Here is a 20,988-nt window from a genome sequence, read left to right on the forward strand (position 1 = left end):
AGGCTGCATACAGCACCGCATGTGCACGATCAGAGAAACACAGCTGAAGATTGAGCAGGGAAGGACAAGGCACAGCAAATGCAAGGTCCTTTATGATGCAAACTTGATAGTTTAGAATCTGCATGGAATAGTGTTATAGTGTTTTTGTGCTCCTTGCACAGCACAGCTTTTGCTGCAGGGAGACCTGAGCTGGGCTGTACATCAGCGGCTGCTCACGTACCACACAGCCATGCTGCTGTACAAACAAAAGCACCTCTCTTGTATGTCGCTTCCCAACACAAAGGGGATGGGAGCAAGCAAGTCTCACGGCTGCTCTCAGCAATATTTTAATCGCTGGCAATCTCCTTGCAGCTGGGCCCTGAGGAACAAGCCAACAAGTGGGCACTCCTGTCCTCGGCAGAGAGGAGCCACCAGGTCCCAGCAGCCAGTTTGCTGCCAGTGCTTTCAGTGTATTTGAGCTTGTAATTTTTTGGAAATATTTTCAGTTTGGATCCGTACCGATGGAACCAAGCACGGCTCTGCAATTTGTGCACTGCCAGACTTGGAAGCACGGCATGTTTGAAGCACACAGTGCCGAGACACAGCACAGACTCACAGATGTGTACCACAGGGCTGACTGCACCTGCAGCCAGATGACACGACGCTCATCCCTCCATGCACACCGCTCGCACAGAGCGCAGCACAGAGGTAACTTTGCCGGTGTGTGATGATAACGAGGCATTTTCTCCCCCGTAGAGCTCACCTCGGGCTGACCGAGCCGAGCAGCTGCAGTTCCCTTTACTTGCTCTGAAATCACTGCACCCCAGCCGGGCACGACAGTTCTGCTACCGCTAAGCGAGCGGCTTCAGAGCAAACGGCGGAGGCGACGGATCAGATAACGACACCAAAGGCTGCTAATCCGTCCTGCCGCCGCTCCGCCCCCCCTCAGCCCGGAGGCGTTGTGACCCACAGCCGCCGCTCATCGCCTGTAGCCCCGGGCCCGGCACTGCCGCAGCATCGGCGCTTGGAGCGCGGCCGTGCGGAACGCGGCACTGCGAGCGCTTCGGCCCCGAGCTGCCGCAAGCTGCCCGTGCTACCGCTGCCTGAGAGAATGAGGATGTGGGGAAAAAAACCACATTTCTAATACTTTGACAGGTCCATCAGTGCCCATTAGAAATAGAAGAGCTATTAGAGCGAGCACCTCAGCTATATGCCAGCCTCTCTGACGGAGCCCCACGAGCCCGAAGCCGCCCGGCACAAAGAGCGCCGCCGCCGCCCCACGTGACCGCGCCCAGCCCGCGAGCTACTTCCCCCTCAGGCCGTCACGGCATGCTTGCTCTACAGCGCCTCCCGGCGGCGCTGCACTTTGCCCACCGAAAAGGCGGAGCGTGCCCCCGCGGCGCGCCGAGCTCGAGCGACGCCCATTGGCCGGCGGACCCTGAGTGGGCGGGGCGAGAGAGCGAGGCGGGGCGGCCGCCGAGCGGAGCCGCTTGGCGCGAGGGCGGCCGGGGAGCAGCGGTGCCGCGGGCGGAGGGTCGGGCGTCAGATGAGCGCGGAGGTACCGGCGCGAGGGAGGGGGCTCGTGCGAGGGGCGCGGGGTTCCGTTCCGAGAGGGACGGCGGCTCTGCGTGAAGCGGCGCGGCGCGCGGGAGCTTGCGCCTTGCCGGGGTCCTTGCGGGCGCCCTCCGGCACCTCTGCGGCGAGCGGGGCGGGCTGCAAAGGAGACGGGGGAGAAAGAAAGAGGGAAAGAACGCCCCGAGCAGCCGCGCTGCCCGTGCTGAGCGTTACGCGAACTCCGCTCGGGACACGGGCGTGCCCGGCTCACCATGCGCTGGGCCGTGGGGGTTCAGGTCTCGCTCGCGTCGGAGGCGCTCCGCTTAGCGAGAACGAGCACGGAACCGAAGGTGCTGGGACGAAGCTTGTTGCTCAGCCTGTAGGAGCGCGTTTCACACCTGCCCGTGCGTAGCGGCACTGGGAGGGTCGGAGGCCTCCGGTCCCCCGGCGAGTGACTGCTGTGTGCTCCCGTGCGCTGCTGTTCTTTTGGTGCTCGCGCAGCCCGACCCGCTGTCAGCTGGGTCTGCACCGCACTCGGGTGCCGGGGCTGTGCCGGCTGCCAGCGGGGGAGAGGAGGCGAGCTGCAACCGGGCAGAAAGAGGAGCGGAGCGGTGTTCGTTGCTCGCCCCGGGCGCTCAGCGCTGGGTGAGGAGGAGCTTCTGTCAGCCCTGTGTCCCGAGGCCGCCCAGCTGCCAGAACCGGGAGGAGGGAGAGGTCTGGAGGGAGGCGAGGCGCGGAGCCTCGGGCTGCTGCGGGTGCCGGCAGAGCTGGGCCGGCCCGGCGGTTGGTGTGCATTGCGGATACCGAGACCTGTCAGTTCAGTTTGGCTGCGGGGCTGAAGAGTCAGGTAGAACTGCTCCCAGCGTTGCTCTGCCTGCACCTTAGCTGCATACGGCCTCAAAAACATAGCCCAGACTCAGTGACCCGGGAGCTGAAGTCGAAGCACTGTCTGGCAAGCATCAGCATGACTATTTATATTCACAAGTTAACAAGCACTCATTGTTAAAACGTGGAGTTGGGTGCAGACAAAATAGTATTTTTCCTTTGAATACCAACTGTACGAACTGGATAATGTTTGATCACGTGCAAAGTCAACAGATCGTGACACAAAAAAGAAAGAAAACTTTGCCATGCTGAAAACTCTCATGTAAAGTAGGATGCCAGTAAAGCACATCTTCCCACTCTTCTACCATGTGAGGCATATGTGCATTTGCATCACTCGGTAACAAGCAGCACAATCTGAAGTCACAGAGCTAACTTGATGAAAAAGGGGAAAAAATATTTACCAGAATGACTAGAATACAATTTATACTCTGCTTTTTATACCACATCGCTGTTGTTCCTGAAGGCAAGGATGCTTCATAGTAAGGGAAACCGTATTATTCAGGAACTACCATACATAGCAGATACATTCCAAAGCAGAGCTGAGCACTATCTGCAGTGAGTCATGCTATTAACATGGAATCTGTCTGTTGTTTAGTCAAGCCATGGGCTGTGTAGAAATTCGGGGCAGGGCTGCTCTCCCTCATGGTGGGACAGGGTGAGCCACCCGTTACAGCTGGCTGCCTCCCCACAGCTGAACAGGGAGTGCAGAGTTGTACTGAAGCTGTTGTCCAAGCCTGAAGTTAAGCAATGTGAGTCCTACTCCTTTTTTTTGTTTGTTTGTTTTTACTGCTGTGCTCCAGTTATTTACTGGAACATTATTATGCCTGAGGGGATAGAAATGGAAGAAGAAAGCTTTTATTTTTCTTCCCTGTGAGAACTCCTTAGGGAAATATCCAGGCCTAGAGCAACAGATGATACTGCTAGTTGTAGCAGGGAGATTTTCCGAAGAAGGAGTTAGCTTTTCTTAGTTAACTCATGGCTTTTTACGTGTGTAACAATCCAGAGGGAAGAAGGTACTCTCTGGGTGGAAGCGTGACACTTAACGGGAACCCCTTTTTGTTTCACATTTTTCTACTACATAGCTGCTCACTTTGACTTCCTCTGAAGGTATTTTCTTATATACTTCCATCTCTCTGATGCTTTTTGTTGTAACTATTTAACTTACGGTTAGCTTTAAATTGCACATCACACTGGAGGACACACATGAGTGGGTATGTTTTACACTGTCCAGCTCCATCACATCTGAACTTCAGGACTCTGAAGATTCACATCCTTGCAGGAAGAACTGGGAGGCCTTGGCATCCTGCCTTTAATTCAAGGAGAAGATTCACCCAGGGTTGTCCTCTTTTAGTGACATGTCAGCTTGGGTTTGCCTGGCTGTGTGCATATCCAAGATCCCAGCAGCTCCTGCAAGGCAAATCTTGGGAAGGTTGTCAGGCAGCAAGCAGGGCTGGTGGAAGCCATGCCGCTATCCTGCAGACAAGCCCCATGCTGCAGAAGGTGCTGCCTTTGTGCATCAACTAGAAATCCCAATAGCTGCAGCTTCTGAGAAGCACTGGTCGCACAGCACTACTTACAAAAAGCTATTAATGCAGAGTCATTTCCTTCAGGTTCCCTCACAGGGCTGAACCAGCACGATTACTTTGTATGGGGACTGCTGGCCTGCTCTCAAAGAAAAAAATCTGGGGGCTAGAGAGAATTGAGCAGTCTGTTAAATAGCTTAGGCAATACATAAACAGTGCACAGTGACCTCGAACAGCTATTCTGCGGTTTCCCTTCTAGCATTCTGAAGGGCAAGACAAGAATGTAAATCGTCATCTCAAACACTCAGAACTCAGCGTGCTGTTCTCTTTGCCTTCCCTTTCCCCCACATTCCAACACACTGGCTATAAAGACTCAAAAATGAGAAAAATGTGGGGAGAGGTTCTATATGGGTTATGGTCTGAAATGCTCATAGAAACTAGGACTGCACAGATCCCTGTGATCTGTGGGCTACCTCGTGATTGCTGAACTACCTCTCTGTAAGAGGAAATGACTCACTTTCTCGTGGATTGTTAGGCCTGAATCGTCTTGGTGTACCATTAAACTCAGAAGGAATTAGGTGCACTGAAAAATTTAGTGTACAACATAAAGCACTTTTCTTACTGCAAACTGTGAGTAGCACAACATCAGCTTTTGCTTCAGAGCTACCTTTATGTATGTTTTAAAAAACCACAAGCACCCGGGCTGTGTGAGAACAACGGTGCAGAGGTGTAGGGAAAAATGAGCATGCTGCTATCTACTTCTCTTTCAGCAGACATCAGGCTATTTTCAGAGTAATGAGTCTTATAACTGGAAGCACAGGCAGATGAAGCACAGCTGGGGCAATGGAGGAAGGAGCTGGCTGTTTGGGTTTTTTATTCTTGTAGCTGCTGCCTTTTTGCTTTTTTTTTTTTTCTTCCTTTTTTTCTTCCTTTTGTCGTGCAGGGAGGATCAGTGGGAACAAACAGTAGAGCACTCTGTTTGGTTCCAAAAGTCTGCCTCAGCTCTGACCCAAAACAGCATTCTGGGAGGTGCGTAGCTGCAGCTAATCCTCAAGAAAATGAGCGTGCAGTCAGAAATGGGAGACTGGCTCCAGAGACCACAGATATCCTCCCTGCACTGCATCCAGCCCATCATCAGCCAGCTCACAGCACTAGGACAGTGCCTGTGCACAGCGCCTGTGCAGCTGTGCTCACTGCTGGCAGGGACAGAAATGCCTGGCCCTGGTCCCCACCAGCTGTCACAGTGCAGAAACTCCCCATGTATGAAGTATTTCAGGCCAGTTCGCTTTCTTTGTATGGGAATACAGTTATGCTGGTAAAAAGCACGGATGTAACTGAAAAGAGGGCTCTGTATTAGAGAGCTTCCATTGCTGTGAATGGAACCACCCCAATGCAGACCGGATTGTTGCAAAGTGGGGTCAGAAACTTTGAAAAAATAATTCTAAAAGGTCATAAACTGATGCGAAGAGTGGAAAAGAGATTATTTTAACCTCCACTGACGTGAGAAGCTTATCACTTGCACGCAGGCTTGCTGCTCGGCCTCATCCTGGTGGTCTGCCAAGTGCAGCTTCACCACTTCTTTATTTTCCTCTCTTCAAGGTGAGCTGGAGATGGTGGACCACCTCGCAAACACCGAGATCAACAGCCAGCGCATTGCTGCTGTGGAAAACTGCTTTGGGGCTTCTGGACAACCCTTAGCTGTGCCAGGAAGAGTCCTTTTGGGAGAAGGGATTTTAACCAAAGAATGCCGCAAGAAACCAAAGCCTCGCATATTCTTCCTGTTCAATGACATCCTCGTGTATGGGAGCATAGTGATTAACAAAAGGAAGTACAATTCCCAGCACATCATTCCCCTTGAAGATGTCACTTTGGAGACGCTGCCAGACACCTTGCAGATGAAGAACCGCTGGATGATCAAAACCTCGAAGAAGTCCTTTGTGGTTTCTGCGGCCTCCCTGACGGAGCGGAAGGAGTGGATCAGCCATCTGGAGGAGTGCATCAGGCACCTGCTGACAAAGACGGGCAGGCAGCCCTCCACAGAGCACGCGGCCCCCTGGATCCCCGACAAGGCGACAGACATCTGCATGCGCTGCACGCAGACCAAGTTCTCCACGCTCACTCGAAGGCACCACTGCCGCAAGTGTGGCTTTGTGGTGTGTGGAGACTGCTCCAGGCAGAGGTTTTTGATGCCCCGGCTGTCCCCCAAGCCCCTGAGAGTCTGCAACCTGTGCTACAGGCAGCTGCTGGCAGAACAGAAGAAGGAAGAGGAGGCTGACTGTCGGCAGCCGGAGCAGTACCGTTCTGCCATCCCAGGCTATGAACCCTCCAGTGGTGATGACAGTGACAAGTCTGATGATTACAAAGTTGACCAGTGGCCAGCAGACACAGAGTTTTATACCTCAGAGGTATCTTGGTCATCTTTCCATAGCTGACCTCCTTGAGAACCGGTGGTGTTTCAATACTGGGAAGCCAACTTCTGGCCTCCAGTGCATGTCCTTCTTGGTGTGTTCTGTGGGGGCCATGCCTGGGAAGGTGGATATTGGCCCCTGTTTGTGCTGTCTGCAAGGAGAACAAAGGTCATGGACTAGCCCAGGTCATTCTGAGAACATCTTACATACACAAGCAGAGTGACAGCTTAGAGAAGAGTACGGACCAGAGATCAGTCTTGATCCAAGTGAGTTCACCCTTCTGTGCCTTAGTCTTCCTGTCTGCAAAAATGGAGCAATAATACTCTTGGGAGAAAAAAGGAGCTAGCAATCCTTGGCTGAAATATGCTTGCCTGCTTGTGTTGAATTCCTCCTTCAGAGGTGGCGGGACCATCAGATGGGGCTCTGCAGAAAACTGGTGCTTTTGCTTCCCATGAGGCATTCTCTCTGCAAAGAACAGAGAACTTCTAGGCAGGCTCTTTTCACAGGTATTACATCTACTTCAGAGACTGTTGTTGCAGCTGTGCAAACCTGCCTCTCCTCAGTGGGTGGTGAGATAGATATGGACTTTGACTTCTACACCAGGAATTCTGAACTTTGGAAACACTAAGGAAATGGCACTGTGAATGCATATGAGGCTTATCAGAGGGCTGGGGCTCTCATATGGAAAGAAATCACGATATCAGATATCTGTGATATCAGACAAGGAAGGGAGGGATGGGAAGAGGGACAGGTACATTTATACAAAGGAGAGAAGGAAAAGATTTACTGCAGCTGACTCAAAAGCAGAGCTCCAGATCTCAAAACCAGGCAGTTTCACCAGATTGCTAGAGTTGATGACCTCAAGCCTATCAGGTAAAAGAGTTGCCCAGGGAAGACTTTTAGCAAGTCTTAATCTGGGGCATTTTTCTAGAATTTTTAAAATCAAAGAGGTTCAGCATTTTGATTCCCACTCCCTTCCTGAAAAAGACCTCAAGGAACTGAACAGTCCTGTGCTCACTCACTTGTATCAGTTACACAAGTCCAAAGTTAATGTCCTTAATGCATCTTCAGGGTTGAAGCACAAGAAAATTAATTTGAGATGAACTTAAAAGTTCAAAATAAATTTGAATATTTGAATAAACACAGTTTATTTCTGTCATAATGTAGCGCTGGAGTAAATATGCTGATAATTAGACAACAGCAATTATATTGCAGCAGACATTTCCACCAACTCAGTTAATAATTTTAGTATATTTTTGTATGGTGTAGTTTATTTTCTGGGAAAGGAACACGGCTGAGAATACACTGTCAACGTTATAAACCATTTCCTTACCAGTTTCTGGTCTAAATATGGCATTGAATGCCACGTGGCCAGATTTAGATTTTTTAAATTTAAGCTCAGAATAATCATTCTTACTTTCTTTTGTAAACTGCCACTGTCCAATCAATTTGTATTACTTGACTGTGTGGGAATAAAGATATGGCCACCAGAAAGAAGCCAGAAAAATATGTCAGTGATGTGTGTTGTTATTTTACATGAGCCTTATAGAAAGGAATGGGACAGATGCTGTGATTCAGGCATGGGCAGCCAGCATGAAATCCAGCTCTTAGCAACTCTTCAGCCATGAGATGAACGTTCTAGTCTTGTATTTGCTACCAGAAGGTGAGTATTTTGGAAGAAATTGCCAAACCTGATGCTTCCTTTCTGTTTATACTCTGTCCGAGTTTTCCCAAGTCTTTTGCAATCCCCTGTGGTAGTCTATGTTAATTGGAATGGGATTTTTCCGGTGGGGCCACAGCTTGGAACGGGTCAACAAACCTTCTGACCGAAACAGATGTTTTTTAAAGTAGTAAGTACACCAAGTTCTGTTTTTTTGCCATCCCTCTTCCAGTTTAGTTCATAATTCTGAGCAGCAGTGATTGTTTTTATAATGCCTGCCACCCACCAGAAGGGTGTATATGCTATGCAAACAGAAAATGACCTTAAAAATAAACAGCCATTAGAACAGTTCACAAGCCAAAAATAGCACAGTTGTTGAATCAGTGTGCATAACTTAAGTTCCAATTCTGTACTCCTTAGGCAAAACTCTCAGTTTCTTCCCAGTAATTGGCTTCAGAAATACATTCCAGTTTTGAACCTATTCCTCAGTCCTCTTATAGATCAGTTTTTCTTCTATATCCAAAGGTCTTACAGATCAGTTTTTCTTCTATATCCAAAGGTCTTACTATTATCAATTCCCAAGAGATCTATGAACTTTTTACCCACTAATGGAGGACAGTCACACCTCTAATAATTACAGAATCATTTAGGTGGGAAAAGACCTCTAAGATAATTTAGTCCAGCAGTCCATCAGAATTACCCACTCTGTGTCCCTGAGTACCACCTCTACCCTTTCCTTAAACACCTCTGGGAACAGTGACTCCATCACCTCCCCAGGCACCCTGCTCCAGTACCTCCCCACTTCTTCTGCATGGAAAAACAGTCAAGCACAGAAAAGCTGTGACACCCGTGAGACTAAGGACAACGAGCAAGATACACACCACTACTTTAAGTATCAGTCTGAATGTTGCTTTAGACCCAAGGTGCATACTGGCACTTGCACTTACATAAACTTCAGACGGATGCACTGACTTCCTGTAACTTCACATTCTTTCTCACAGTTTTCATTCTTGCAAGACAGTCTGTGCTGCTCTCAGTGTTGCAGCCACACAGACAGCTTCAGGGCATTGCTCAGCAGCTGCTCCTGCAAATGCTGGCTGTGCTGGTGCTGATGTGCAGGGAGACCCGGAAAGTCTGGGGCTGCCACAGGTTGGAGAACACGCTTCGCCTGAAAGAACTTAGATACAGAGAGGTATCTGGCCTCTTCAACATACGGGTTTTACATTATGGTCAGTGCTATTACAGTCTATCTTGAGTTTTCCAGCCTGATTCTATCTCCAGTGCATTAATGGGGCATTTCCTTTTTTCCTTTTTTTTTTTCCTTTTTTTTTTTTTTTTTAGCTAAGTACTTCTGTCGCCAAGGACTCATCAAAATTTGAAAAAAAAAACCAGCAGAAAGAGCAGCAGTCTGAATGCTCACTTGGAAAAAACACATGCAGGCAGGGGAGTTTGTGGGGTCACAGCCACTCCCTAAAGAACTCCCAAACACGATGTGTGGGGGTTAGTTGCCAGAAAGGTTTCCTTGCACAGGTTCCTGCCTGAAGGTGTCGAGACCCGAACACAGCAGCACTGTGTGGCCATTCCAGCAGGGGTGGTTGGTTCAGGAAATCCAGCTGGCTGAAATTGGGTCTTTCTGCTCCTTCGAGCAGAACCTGGAACCCAGTCACTGTAAGAGAAACGCAAGAACTTTTTGGCACTCAGCAAAATCTCTGCTTTGCAGCTGGGCACATGAGTCAGAGGACGGTCCCCATAGCTGTTAGGAGTGAGAAGAACGTGCGTGCGTGGAACAAGAGAAACAAAACTGGAATGTTACCAGACCTACTCAAGCTGCTGGGGTTTCTCCATCAAAGGCAAACAGAGATGAAGGCATTTCTGTGATGAAATCCACATTAGCCCTCCACAATCCATGGGAAGGAAGAAGAGACACTGCCACAGCAGCCAGTCACAAAAGCAAAATAAAAGTTAGCAGGGAAATGTGATCTGTGAGTAAACTGAAAAGAAAGGATGGAAGGGCTCCAGTGGAAATGCGTGCTCCTGCCTGAGGCACAGCCAAGGAACACCACAAGCTGTGGAGCACACTGCTGACTCAGCACAACGTCCAGCCATCTGAAGGCAGCACAGTGAAGTGAGCCAGCTCCACAGTTCCAAGTTACTCAAATAGTTTTTATCCCAAGCAGAAGTTCTGGCTCTGCCACAGCCCAGGGCCTCTTCCATCTCACTACAACTGCAAAGCAGTTTTCCCTCAGCTTGGGATTTTTGGTTAACAAAGGAATGACAAGCACAGATGGACACAACCACAGCAGAGCTTTAAAGAGACACGTCTCAAACTAAAATCAGAGGCTCCTACTTCTGGCTGTTTCTGCTCCAAGCCTTGGATTTTTAACATCACTCTATGCTTACTGTTATTTCCACAGTGGACACAGAATGTAATTCCAAGAAACTCTTGCCCAGCCACCCCAGATGGGAGCACCGGAGGGGCTCTCCCAGTAACGCTGTGCACCTGGTGCAGCAAACAGCCAGGGCTGCTCTACACCGTACATCACACACAGAAATCATGGTGCAGCACACTGTATGAGAAAGAGCCTTTCCTGCCTCTGCACTTGCTCATAAAACCTCAGAGCAGCACTCAGTGCTGCATTCTTGAGACAGCAGCTGAAGGAGAGGCATGCAGGGAAACGGTACCAAACACTCAGTAGCACTGAGCAGCTCCCTTTGAAGGCGGTGCTGGGCTTCCTTTCCAGCAAGACCTGGCAGTGACAATGAACCATAAGCAGGTTCTTTGTTAACCTCTCAGACTCTCACAGCCCACAGCATGTTACACAATCTCCCTGTCGCTGTTCCATCAGCCAGAGCTTTCACAGCACTTCTGTGCAGCCCAGCACTGGGCTGGGCAATGGGCACAGTGCTGCTGGTGCTAGCTGTGTGTGGCTGCTGGGCACTGAGGGAAGCTTTGGTTCCTATTTCGTCAGAGCAGACTTGGTCTCCAGATAGTTGTCCTAAAAACAATCTGAGTGTTTTGGTGAGACGCTAAGAAAAACAGGATTTGAGAAAGGAAAAGCATTAACTCAAGACCAGATGGGCCTCTTCCTCTAACAGAAGAAGAAAAGGTCACACATGGCTTTTGTCATAGATGCAACACATAAGGTAAAAGCAGATGCCTTAGTGGTTTCATACATGAAGGCTCCTCCAGAGATACAAGACAGAAAGTAAGAGTGGCACCATGGCCTCTCAGCAGATCTGTTCCTTCCCCCATGAAAGCCCACAGAGGGACCATCTTCATGGCACATCCCCACAGCCTGCCTTCAGGCACGTGGCTGAGCTGCAGCCTGGCTGAGATCAGCTGGGGTGAGTGCGAGCTGCCAGAGCCTGCTTCCTGCCAGCCCCACAGTAACAGGCCATATGTGACACCTCCATATGCTGCCTCCAGCACTGCCCCAGGTGCCTGAGCACCACTGACAGCAGCATCCAGCGACTGTCCAGACCACCTGAATGGCTTGGCTGCAGTGCAAGCTGGCAACGCAGAAACACAGAAACACACACCAGAATAACCAGCGCTCAGCTCACTGCACCCAAGTCACTATTTTGTTTTCATCAGAGTTTCTGCCTTGAAGAATGTTTACTCAGCAGCAGGTTTCAGATAAACCAGTTTCTAGCACCTCAAAATGGGCTCAAGCAATCTTGTTTACTGACCAGCCTGTAGAAAGCAAGCAGCCCGGCTAGATTTCACACAATGCATGGCTTTCTTAGCCTGCAGGTCTTTGCTCGTTCACCCCCAACCCCAGACAGTGTCAGTGGCACTGGTGCTGTGGCTGGGGAAGGGCTTGGCCTACAGGGTATCAGGCAGCCTCCATGTTTGTTCTTTCTCTTAGAACCACCTTCCACATAAGTGCAAGACGTGCATGCCAGCAGGCTGAGCAAACCCATGCAACTGTCCCAACAGGTCTGTATAGATCCCAGGAGGCACTTCAGCAGGGACACCACACAATGTGGCCATCTGTTTGCAAGGATGGAGCTTTAATGATGAGAGATTCTCCAAAACCCAGATGGTAAAGAGCTACAGTGTTGATTAGTGAAGGGTGACAGATAGAGGCTGTCACACTTTGCTGTTTCAAAACTTCAGAAGTACTTCTGCTGCTATAATACAGCAGGTAATGCTATGATAGAATAACACTACCAGTAAATGTACAGCATGAATTTTCCTAATATTGCCATCTTTTCCACAGAAAAAAGATGAATTCTTTGTTCCATAGTGGAATAAAATTGGTTCAAAGCAGACACTAGAAATGCCAGTTTCATAACCCCAGGTTGTTACAGATACTCCCACCAAATCACAGAGCTTCTATATCTGCTTATTATTTGCCTGATTTGTAGAGCCGCACAGGCTCTTTTCTGTCATGCTCCCTTGCAATAAAGACAAAGCAGGTACAAAGAGAGATGCAAAATTTTATAGCAAGAGCCCAGTCCATGAAGCCAGACAGGAGCAGGAGGCCTGCAGGACTCCAACACACCCATGGAGTTTGTTTCCTGTCATGGAACTGTCAGAAGTGAGGCGATGATTTCCAAAATGGCATTTACATAACTCATATATATGGCAGAGCCACTGAGTTACAGGCTTCTAATATGTGACCACAGCAGGTTTATTCTATTTATATTCCCTAGGCATATTACCCTCATTAGAGTGGGATTTGTAATAGCTAGTGTAACCACCAGAGCAGGGCAGTCTTGCATAGTGTGGCCCTGTTGCTGAAAACCCACTCCTTCCATGAGCTTCAGCTTTTCAAGCATGCTGGCAATCACTAACAAAGCATTCAACATTTTAGCTGACATTCTGTTTCTCTCCTCAGGGACACGCAATAACCAAAATCTAGCAAACGACTGTATCACAGCAGCAATTCTAAAATACATGCTTGTTATTTTACATATTACAATTTAGAGACAGACCCTGGTAAAACAGTGTTAATCCTCAACCAGTTTCAGCATCCTCACCGCCCTGGAGAATCGTCTGGGAAATTCATGAATCATGCAGGGAATCCATGAGGACTGCAGCTCCTCTTCCACGTGGGTGATGGGGAGGAGACCTATCTTGGAAGCAAGCAGAGAATCCAGTCATTAAAGTGAGCGTGAGCCACAAAGCTCCCAAGAGACACACTTCCAAAGGCAGTTCAAGAGCCAGATGTGGTCATAGCAGCTGTTTTGACCAGACCAGACTGATCCACCTCCAGTAAAGCTCTGCCTCCCATCCAGCAGCACTTGAACTTCTCCCTCCCACTCCCCCAACAGAATGTCTCTCTTGTGTTTTGGAGGCTGAACTTTCCTGGAGCCAAACTCTGCAAAGCTACGATCGCTGGAATGTGTGCTGGAATGTGGAGAATACACTGTGCTCTAGGAAATCAGCATCTGGCAGAATGCTGAACTGAACAAACCTCACGCAATTGTATCTGCGAACTGACAGTTTGCTACAGTTTCGAGAAAAATAACATGACACACTTACATCAACTTTAGTTCTGTGACAACAGTTAAACATTCAAAGAGAAGCACAGGTCTGTTCAATCAGTATAGGGCTCACGTAATCTCTCTGAGTAAAACCACTTTCCCTTCTGCAGAACCGAACAATGGCATGACAGTATTTTAATGTAAGTTCTACTGAACCCGAGTATGAGTGAGCTTTGTTTCTTGATAAATATTGTCTGTTTTTAGATTCTAGTGCCACGGATGCATTTTCTTATTGGTGCAAAGAATAAAAACATTTGGATTAATTCTGAAGTTGATACTGTAATTCTGAGAAAATGAAATATCCGGTTGCAACCAAGCAAGAGAGGTCAGGTTTTCCTCTGGTTTGCTTATGTGCTTATTTACACACTGGAAATTTTCAGGGAGGAAGGCTCCACTCCTGAAAAGGGATAACAGGCACAAAGGCAAGTGGGCAGGTCTTCCCCTCTTAAAGGAAAAAGATTTCATGCAGTGTGAAGTGTGCTGCACTGTTCTCAGAATGTGCTTTGGCAGCACATATGTCATGTTTTACTTGAGTAGCACATATATTGGCACAACACTACAGAAACTGTATGTTAGACTGTGTTTGGCATAACACATATAAATAGCCTTAATAAAACAGAGCCACAAGTCACCTACCTGAAAATTGCTAGGGAAAGTGTAACAAGCACCCATAGACTGATATTTCTCTCTTTTAGTCTCTTGCAAACCAACTGTTGATTCTGGGGTAGTGTGTTTAATAGTCCTTGCTGGCCCTACCATTAATCTGCCTAATCACTTTTTGAACACATTTCTGTTTTGGCATCCAGAACATCCGGTGCCAATTTGCTCCACAATTCACTAGTGAAAAAGCACTTCCTTTTACCTCAATTGTTTCAATGGCTACACCCTGACTTTTATGCAGTGTTATTGCTCTTGCTGTTCTTCTGCGTGCTGTTCGTAACCTTTACTAAAGTTCCCTCAATTGGTATCTTTTCCAGGTTGAACTATTTTATCAGTCTCTCTTTATACAGATGCACCTCTATACCACATCACCCTCTGAATCTTTTCTAGCACTACAATTGCTCTTTTGGGCTCAAAAAGGACTGATGAGAATGGGACAAGCAGACTTAAGATGTGGTTGTAAACTGGATCCATTCAGTGACATAGCAAGTTAACAGCTTTGTCCTTGGTTTCTTTCCTCGTCCATTCCAACCCTTCTATCTGTCTTCTGATCTGCTGATAATACAGCACTGAGCTTGTATTTTCAGAAATCTGTCCACAGTGACCTCAAACCCTTTCCTGGAAGGAAATAGGTCTTTCAGAGCTCAGCATTAGGACTATACAGTCAGGGTGATCTTTCTTCTCTGGGTGCTTTTCAATACTAAGCAGTATCCACCTTTCTACTGATGACTTGCTCAAGTTCAAGCTGGCAGTAGATGCAGACAGAAGACAGCAGACACTGGAGTACTGGGAGCAGATGATTTAACTGCACAGAAAGGCATTGAAATCCTACAGTTGTAACAGAGCTTATGTGTTCTTCCTTGACATGCCAGCACTGCACCTACACACAGCACGACTTTGTTTTCTGCTGTGGCAGTGTACACATACAATATACTTAGGACAGGGGGGCACCAGCAGCACACAAACTCAGGCTCTTCAATTAAGACCAGCACAGCGCCCAGGTTTAACTTTGGTTCCAGTGGCACTGGGACCACATCCCCTGTGTTGGGTTAAGAAATGGTGGAAGCCATATACACTGGTGGATATAAATGGAAACAAACTATTGCATAACACTGGGGCCACTCTGTTGAATGCTTGACACGATGGTGCTTTGCACGAATACTTGAGGTTCCCAAAAGTGTGCTAAAGCTAACCAAAAGAAGCGAGACAGCTTTGAAGTTCGCCTTAATTGTTGAGGTTGGTTAACTGATTTCCTGATTTTTATCTGAAGAAGCATCCAGTTTTGTTTTATTGCAGAACAATATAGAAGAGTTAAATCGCATATAGTACAAACACGTACCTTTGTCACAAGGCTACTTTGGCAGATTAATTAGTATCAGTGGAGCACTTTGAAGATGTAAAGAGCTACAGGAGTACTCCATTTTATCCTCATTGCTACTTATCATTAGCACTACAATACTGAGGCTCATCTTTGCCCTTTACTCAAGTGAGACATGCTGCAGCCGCTTTCAACAGTCCAAGTTCCAAAGAACCTGGGCTAGGGACACAAAAGACCGAAAGAAAGATCCAACTCAGCAGCAGCACAAGCTCCTGCAGAGTTAAACTTCAGAGAGGGAAGGAAGCCTCAAGTATGCAAACGGCTGCCAGGCAATTGAAGGCTGTTCGCTGCGGTTATGGAAAAAATATTTTCTATATAAATTCTTGGAGAGAATGCCAGGAAAAAGCAAGCAAAGCCCCTTTTATGGGAACCAACAAAAAAAGATTCAAGGTCCTGCTTTACCATCTCCCTCTTTAGTATTTTATTACAGATTTTGCTCCTGCACAAGCAATTAATAAACTGCAGTTTGGTAAAAAGTATGCTCTACTTTGGCATTCCTATAGATACTTCAGCAAGTCTTTAGTTCTAACACAATATTTGCTAAAGAGCTTTGTCCAGTCCCCTCCCTTCTGAACTAACCTGGAGCATTTGCTCTTGCACGCCATCTATACCAAGCCCAACTACCACATTCAGCTGTTGCATCTTTTCTTCACTGCTCTATACGGAGCAAGTCTTCAATTTATGACTTTGGAAAATCTGTTAATACTGGGCTTAAAATTAACCTGGAAGGGCAAGGAAGAAAAATTAGATCCCCTCTAATTTTGGCCTAAAGATTCTTAGAGCTCGAAAGATTTGAGTAAATGCAAACAGAAGTCTAAACTCAAAGGTGCCTGTCTTCATGCAGAAAACTTCCATCAGTATCTGAGATGCCAAAAATATTTCCCTCAGAGTGTTACTGTACACTGGCACAGTTAGCTGAGTGAGAACAATTTAAGCAGGAAATACACACAAATATCAGAAGAATGTGCTTACCTGGAATTCTAAAACCAAAATAGGTTTTATCCACTGACTCACATACTGCATCATGGCAGACGCCCATCTCCTGCAGCTCCAAAGGAATGTTGATCTGAGGGAGGCTGATTCTGCCTGCACTGGTTGATTCTCTGGCTAGAACATTATCTTTGCTGAAAGATCAGCAGCAAAATTAGATGAAATCACACCACTTTGAGAGGATCACAAAAGTACAGATACTGAAATGCCATGTCCTTACCAAATGTTCGTGTTTGCCTAAATCATTCTTGCTGCACAATCATCCAAAGAAATGAATGCTTTCATTTTTGCAGACTTCAGAATAATTTTTATGTATTTACCTCCTAGGCTCTTTTGGAATTCATAAATCATACTTAATGAGAAGTATTAGCTCAGACTTACTGCAATTATGTAATGAATGTTTGATTTCTGGCTTCCAGCCTGAAAAATACATAGATTTCTGTGATCTCTAGAAAGGTAAAGATGAAACCCCATGTGTTACTTAGGGGCTAATAGCTTTAGTTCACTGTAATATAAAGACTTTTTTTTTTTTAAAGCTTTCCAACTCTGATGAAGGTCTGCAATTCAATTAGTCTTGAGTAATATACATCAACTGGCCAAGCAGTGACAGCCTAAGAAGCTATTGCTTTCTCCACCAGATCTTTTACTCTGGGGCAAAAATGCATTGCTTTTATATTACCAGTAGCCACCATCTGGCTGTGCTGTTGCTTCTAACCTGCTAGTATAGACAGAGTTTAGTGAGTCCTACCACTGCATCTGTGTAGCATAAACCCCACAGATCTGCCCATATTTCACTAATTATTGCTACTGAAGCTGCTGCAATACAAAAATGGAAAGACAGAAAAATTTGGCATAATTTTTGACTAAATTATTTGAATTGGTATACATTATATATGGCTGGAAATAGGTACGTGAAAGCACCAAAACAGTAATCAAAAAAGAAGCCTACATTGATAATGAGGGATCCCATTTCATCAAGTTGAGGAATGTGCAGTTCCTACTGAGCCCAACAGAAGACCCTACTCTGATAAGATCACAGCACAAGCATCTTGTTCAGATGAAACACTGCATTCTGACACAAGGACAATGGCAGAGGTTATAGCAAATCACGCATGCCATTCCTTCTTCTGTTAGCCCCTCAGAGTAACAGGATAACAGGAAAGCTAACAGAAAGACAAAAGCTAGCAGTGAATCATTATCAAAGATATTCTAAGGGATATAAAAAAAATAATTCATCTTTGGGCAATCAAGAAGAATCCAAGAGATGAATTGAGGACTTGACTTATCTTTCATGTTAAATGCAAGCAATCCCAGTCAGATCATTTGAACAGATTTGTCATGAGAGTATGACTGTCTAAAATCAATTTGCTTAGTGACTTTGAATAATACAATCACCATTCCCTTCCACAAGATCTTTCTCTGAGTTTATAACAAATTTCCTATACACCAACTAAAAAGAAGAAAAGATATATTAACCATCATCAACTAGTCAATGATGATGTTTAGTCACCAAATTGCTGTTATCTGAAATACAAACTCAGTAACTTTTTATATTACGTGTATTTAATAGAATGTGTCTTCCAAAGAAGAGCTAACCTAGCACACCTGAGTCCTCTGGAGCATGAGCTTTTCTTCCTAAGAAAGAGATGGGTGTTATCAGGAGTAGGAGAATGCAGCCATTCCAACTCACCCATGTCATGATGTACTGAAGCACATATGGAAGGAACACTGGGGTGTAAACTGTAAAAGGGAAATGCAGTTCTGCTAGAGCACAGTGGCCTATAATCAGACTATGGTAGATGGTATCACACCACTAGAAAAATTTCAAACAACATGCTAAGAAATAGTCAAATAATAATAAATAATAACTCAGTGCTGATACTATCACACCCCATTTTTTCTGTAAGTAATTGTCATGTCTCACAGCCCTCCACCAGGAACTTGGTATTGTCACTGCCATCTCACCTTGAAGCATCTCACTGGGGGAGCTGAATTACTGATCAAATCATCCAGCAAATTATTGCCGTAGCAGATTAATCAGCTTTCTTAAGCTGCTCTAAGTCAACCTCTCCAAACCACTCTGTTGTTCAAAGTGAGAAGGTAATTACAGCACAGGCAGGGAAGAACCTTGCATCTAGAGGAAGTACAGCTACTATTTTTCCCTCCAGGTCAGAAACTCTATACAGACAGATATTCAGCACTCCTTCCTGTCAGCAGCTCACAAGTTGCATTTCAAAGAAAGATGGAGACTCAGGTTTGTGCACATCTTTCACCAGCAAAGCCCCACACAGCTGCAGGTGTGCAATCCTGGAAGAACAGGGACCTGTCCTTAGGAAACTGCCAATGTAATGCTCATCTGTGTTACTTTGCATACCAGAGTAAAAGGTTATTGCTGACGTGGCAACTAAACAATCAGAGCTAAGAGCCACCAGACCCCACTCTGTGAGGACACACATACCCTGCAGAACCTCAAGTTTGAGGTTCAAAATAGCTTTACCTTGTGCGCAGACTGAAATTGCTGTCTAGGTTCTCATTTCCAGCTGTAAACTCAAGATCAGTAAATTAGCATCTTGTCTCCTAAGTTACTGAGTCATAGGGTCATAGAACAGTTTGGGTTCTATTTGTTCTTCGTTAACTAGGTAGTAGGGTAATAAACTTTATGGTGTGTCAGCTTTTGGGGACTGGAATCTGCTTTGGCTAGAACAAAAAATATGACACGTTTATGATAAATTAAATGTTGAACTTTAGTCATTGTACCTACTGAAGATTAAGTGAAGATGATACTCCAATGTCCTTGTGATGTGAAAAACACAAGTCATTTTAAACAAAGGGATTAGAGCACCCTGAGTTTACTGGGTGCTGTCACATTTTCCATATGTTATTAACCAACTAATACATAAATTAGCTCATTCAGAGTTAGAGGAAGTTAGTGAATATTTAAGCAGTTCTCCAGCACACAACTTAATGCCTGTCATTCATCTAGCTCCTGCCATCCCTGTTTGTTAAATTTGTTGCCTGTTTGAACTGATTTTGATTTTAGCAATAAAAGGAGCTTGGTTTTTTGCTTTTTTGCTGTGCAAACACAGATTCTATCAGTAAATTTTATGTGATTTTTTAGAGGACCAAACTGAACAAATTTAGCAAACCTAGACAAGACACTGCAATCTGCTGTGAGCTATTCTAGAATTCATAAAGGGAAAAACTAACACAAGTCTCACAACATTGATGCACAAAAGAGGGCTGCACCACAAGCCTTTCCCAAAGCAGCATTCAGTCAAGGGAGGCTCTCAGTGTAAAACAGTTTTTTAGTACCACTGTTCCTGTTTGATGACTCACCTGGCAATGTAGCAGCATAGAAGTTTTGGGAAGTTCTCATAGTCTGCCCAGCCTTCGGTATCTCTACATTGCTTTGCAACTTATTTGGATTTCACAGCAAATACTTGCCTTGCAATGCAAATCTATGAAGCACTGCCACAACAAAAAACACAAACTGTCCTCCTTCTGCTGACTACATATTTTCTTCTACAGTGAAAACTGTCATGCAGCTGCAGCAAAAACTTGTGCAGTCACAGCCCACTTATGATAATGATCATTTAAAAAAGCCTCTTTGCAGGGGAATGTACATGAGTTATAGTCATAGGTGGATTGATATTTGTAATCTAACACAATTTCATTTACCCCGACTTTTCACAGAAAAACATAGCTGTGTTATCCACAGAGGCAGCCCTGATGGCTGAATTTAAGAATTAATCTACTTGCCACTAGATGGCAGATCTCAATTACTAATCTATGTTGGAATTCATGGTTGCCATTAAATAATAAAGCAAGTAAATAAAAATAGTCTCTCTTTGCTAACATAACTATTTATAATCATGTTTGCTTTCCATTTTTAAACCAGACAGTTAGAAAAAAAAATCTAAAAATACACTATCTGCCAGTGAAAATCTAGCTTGATTCTGTCACATCTACAACCAAACCAAATTAATAATAAAATCCATCACAGATGGATTATTTATGTAAGTATGTACATCTCCCCGCAGTGACAATTCTAGTTGCTTCCTAAAACTGCTGGCAACTGCTTTACTTTGTTTCCCAGGTGATGGCTCTATCTCATACTTATCCTGGACACTGCAACTGGATGGATTTCATTAGATACTATCCCCTGCCTGTAGCTGTTTCCAGTAACATGGGATACAGTGGCAGACAGCCACATTGGTACCAAAGAAGAGTAACAGAGGGATATTAATACATTCTTGAGCAGTTCTTTACGATCAAATCTGCTGAAAAGTTATTTAATGCCCAAATCCTCTGATAAACCTAAAAGACAAATATTGTGGTGATCTTAACACAACAGAACAGGGCTGCACTCAACTGCTTCAAAACAGTGTGCAAACCTTGTCACAACCATGTTGCTACCACTCTGAAAATAGGGACATGCCTCCACCCAAGAAGGTCCGT

At 45.8% G+C, this 20,988-nt stretch overlaps 2 protein-coding genes across 11 annotated transcripts in view; one reads left to right on the plus strand and one right to left on the minus strand.

Annotated features, from left to right (window-relative positions):
- LOC146543477 (uncharacterized) overlaps positions 1-5,541 on the minus strand; it is a 44,956-nt gene extending 39,415 nt beyond the window's left edge. For all 10 annotated transcript variants that reach the window (XR_014886117.1, XR_014886115.1, XR_014886114.1 and 7 more), the window contains exon 1: positions 1,932-5,541. Coding sequence is in view for 5 of the 10 variants with exons in the window: in XM_085234914.1 (XP_085091040.1) it covers positions 1,932-2,440 (509 nt within the window). In the remaining 5 variants the exon portion in view is untranslated. The remainder of the gene's footprint in view (positions 1-1,931) is intronic.
- Positions 5,542-5,551: 10 nt separating this feature from the next.
- PLEKHF1 (pleckstrin homology and FYVE domain containing 1) lies at positions 5,552-7,858 on the plus strand. The gene has a single exon (XM_010717770.3). It carries the CDS (start codon positions 5,552-5,554, stop codon positions 6,371-6,373), a length of 822 nt encoding a protein of 273 aa, XP_010716072.1. The 3' UTR covers positions 6,374-7,858.
- Positions 7,859-20,988: the final 13,130 nt, after the last annotated feature.

This window comes from Meleagris gallopavo, chromosome 13 (assembly GCF_905368555.1).
Source record: "Meleagris gallopavo chromosome 13, MGAL_WU_HG_1.1, whole genome shotgun sequence".
In the NCBI taxonomy this organism is placed as follows: domain Eukaryota; kingdom Metazoa; phylum Chordata; class Aves; order Galliformes; family Phasianidae; genus Meleagris; species Meleagris gallopavo.

Bases quoted from the DNA above. Each gene is read 5' to 3' on its own strand.
- PLEKHF1 (XM_010717770.3), top strand. From the start codon at position 5,552: ATGGTGGACCACCTCGCAAACACCGAGATCAACAGCCAGCGCATTGCT.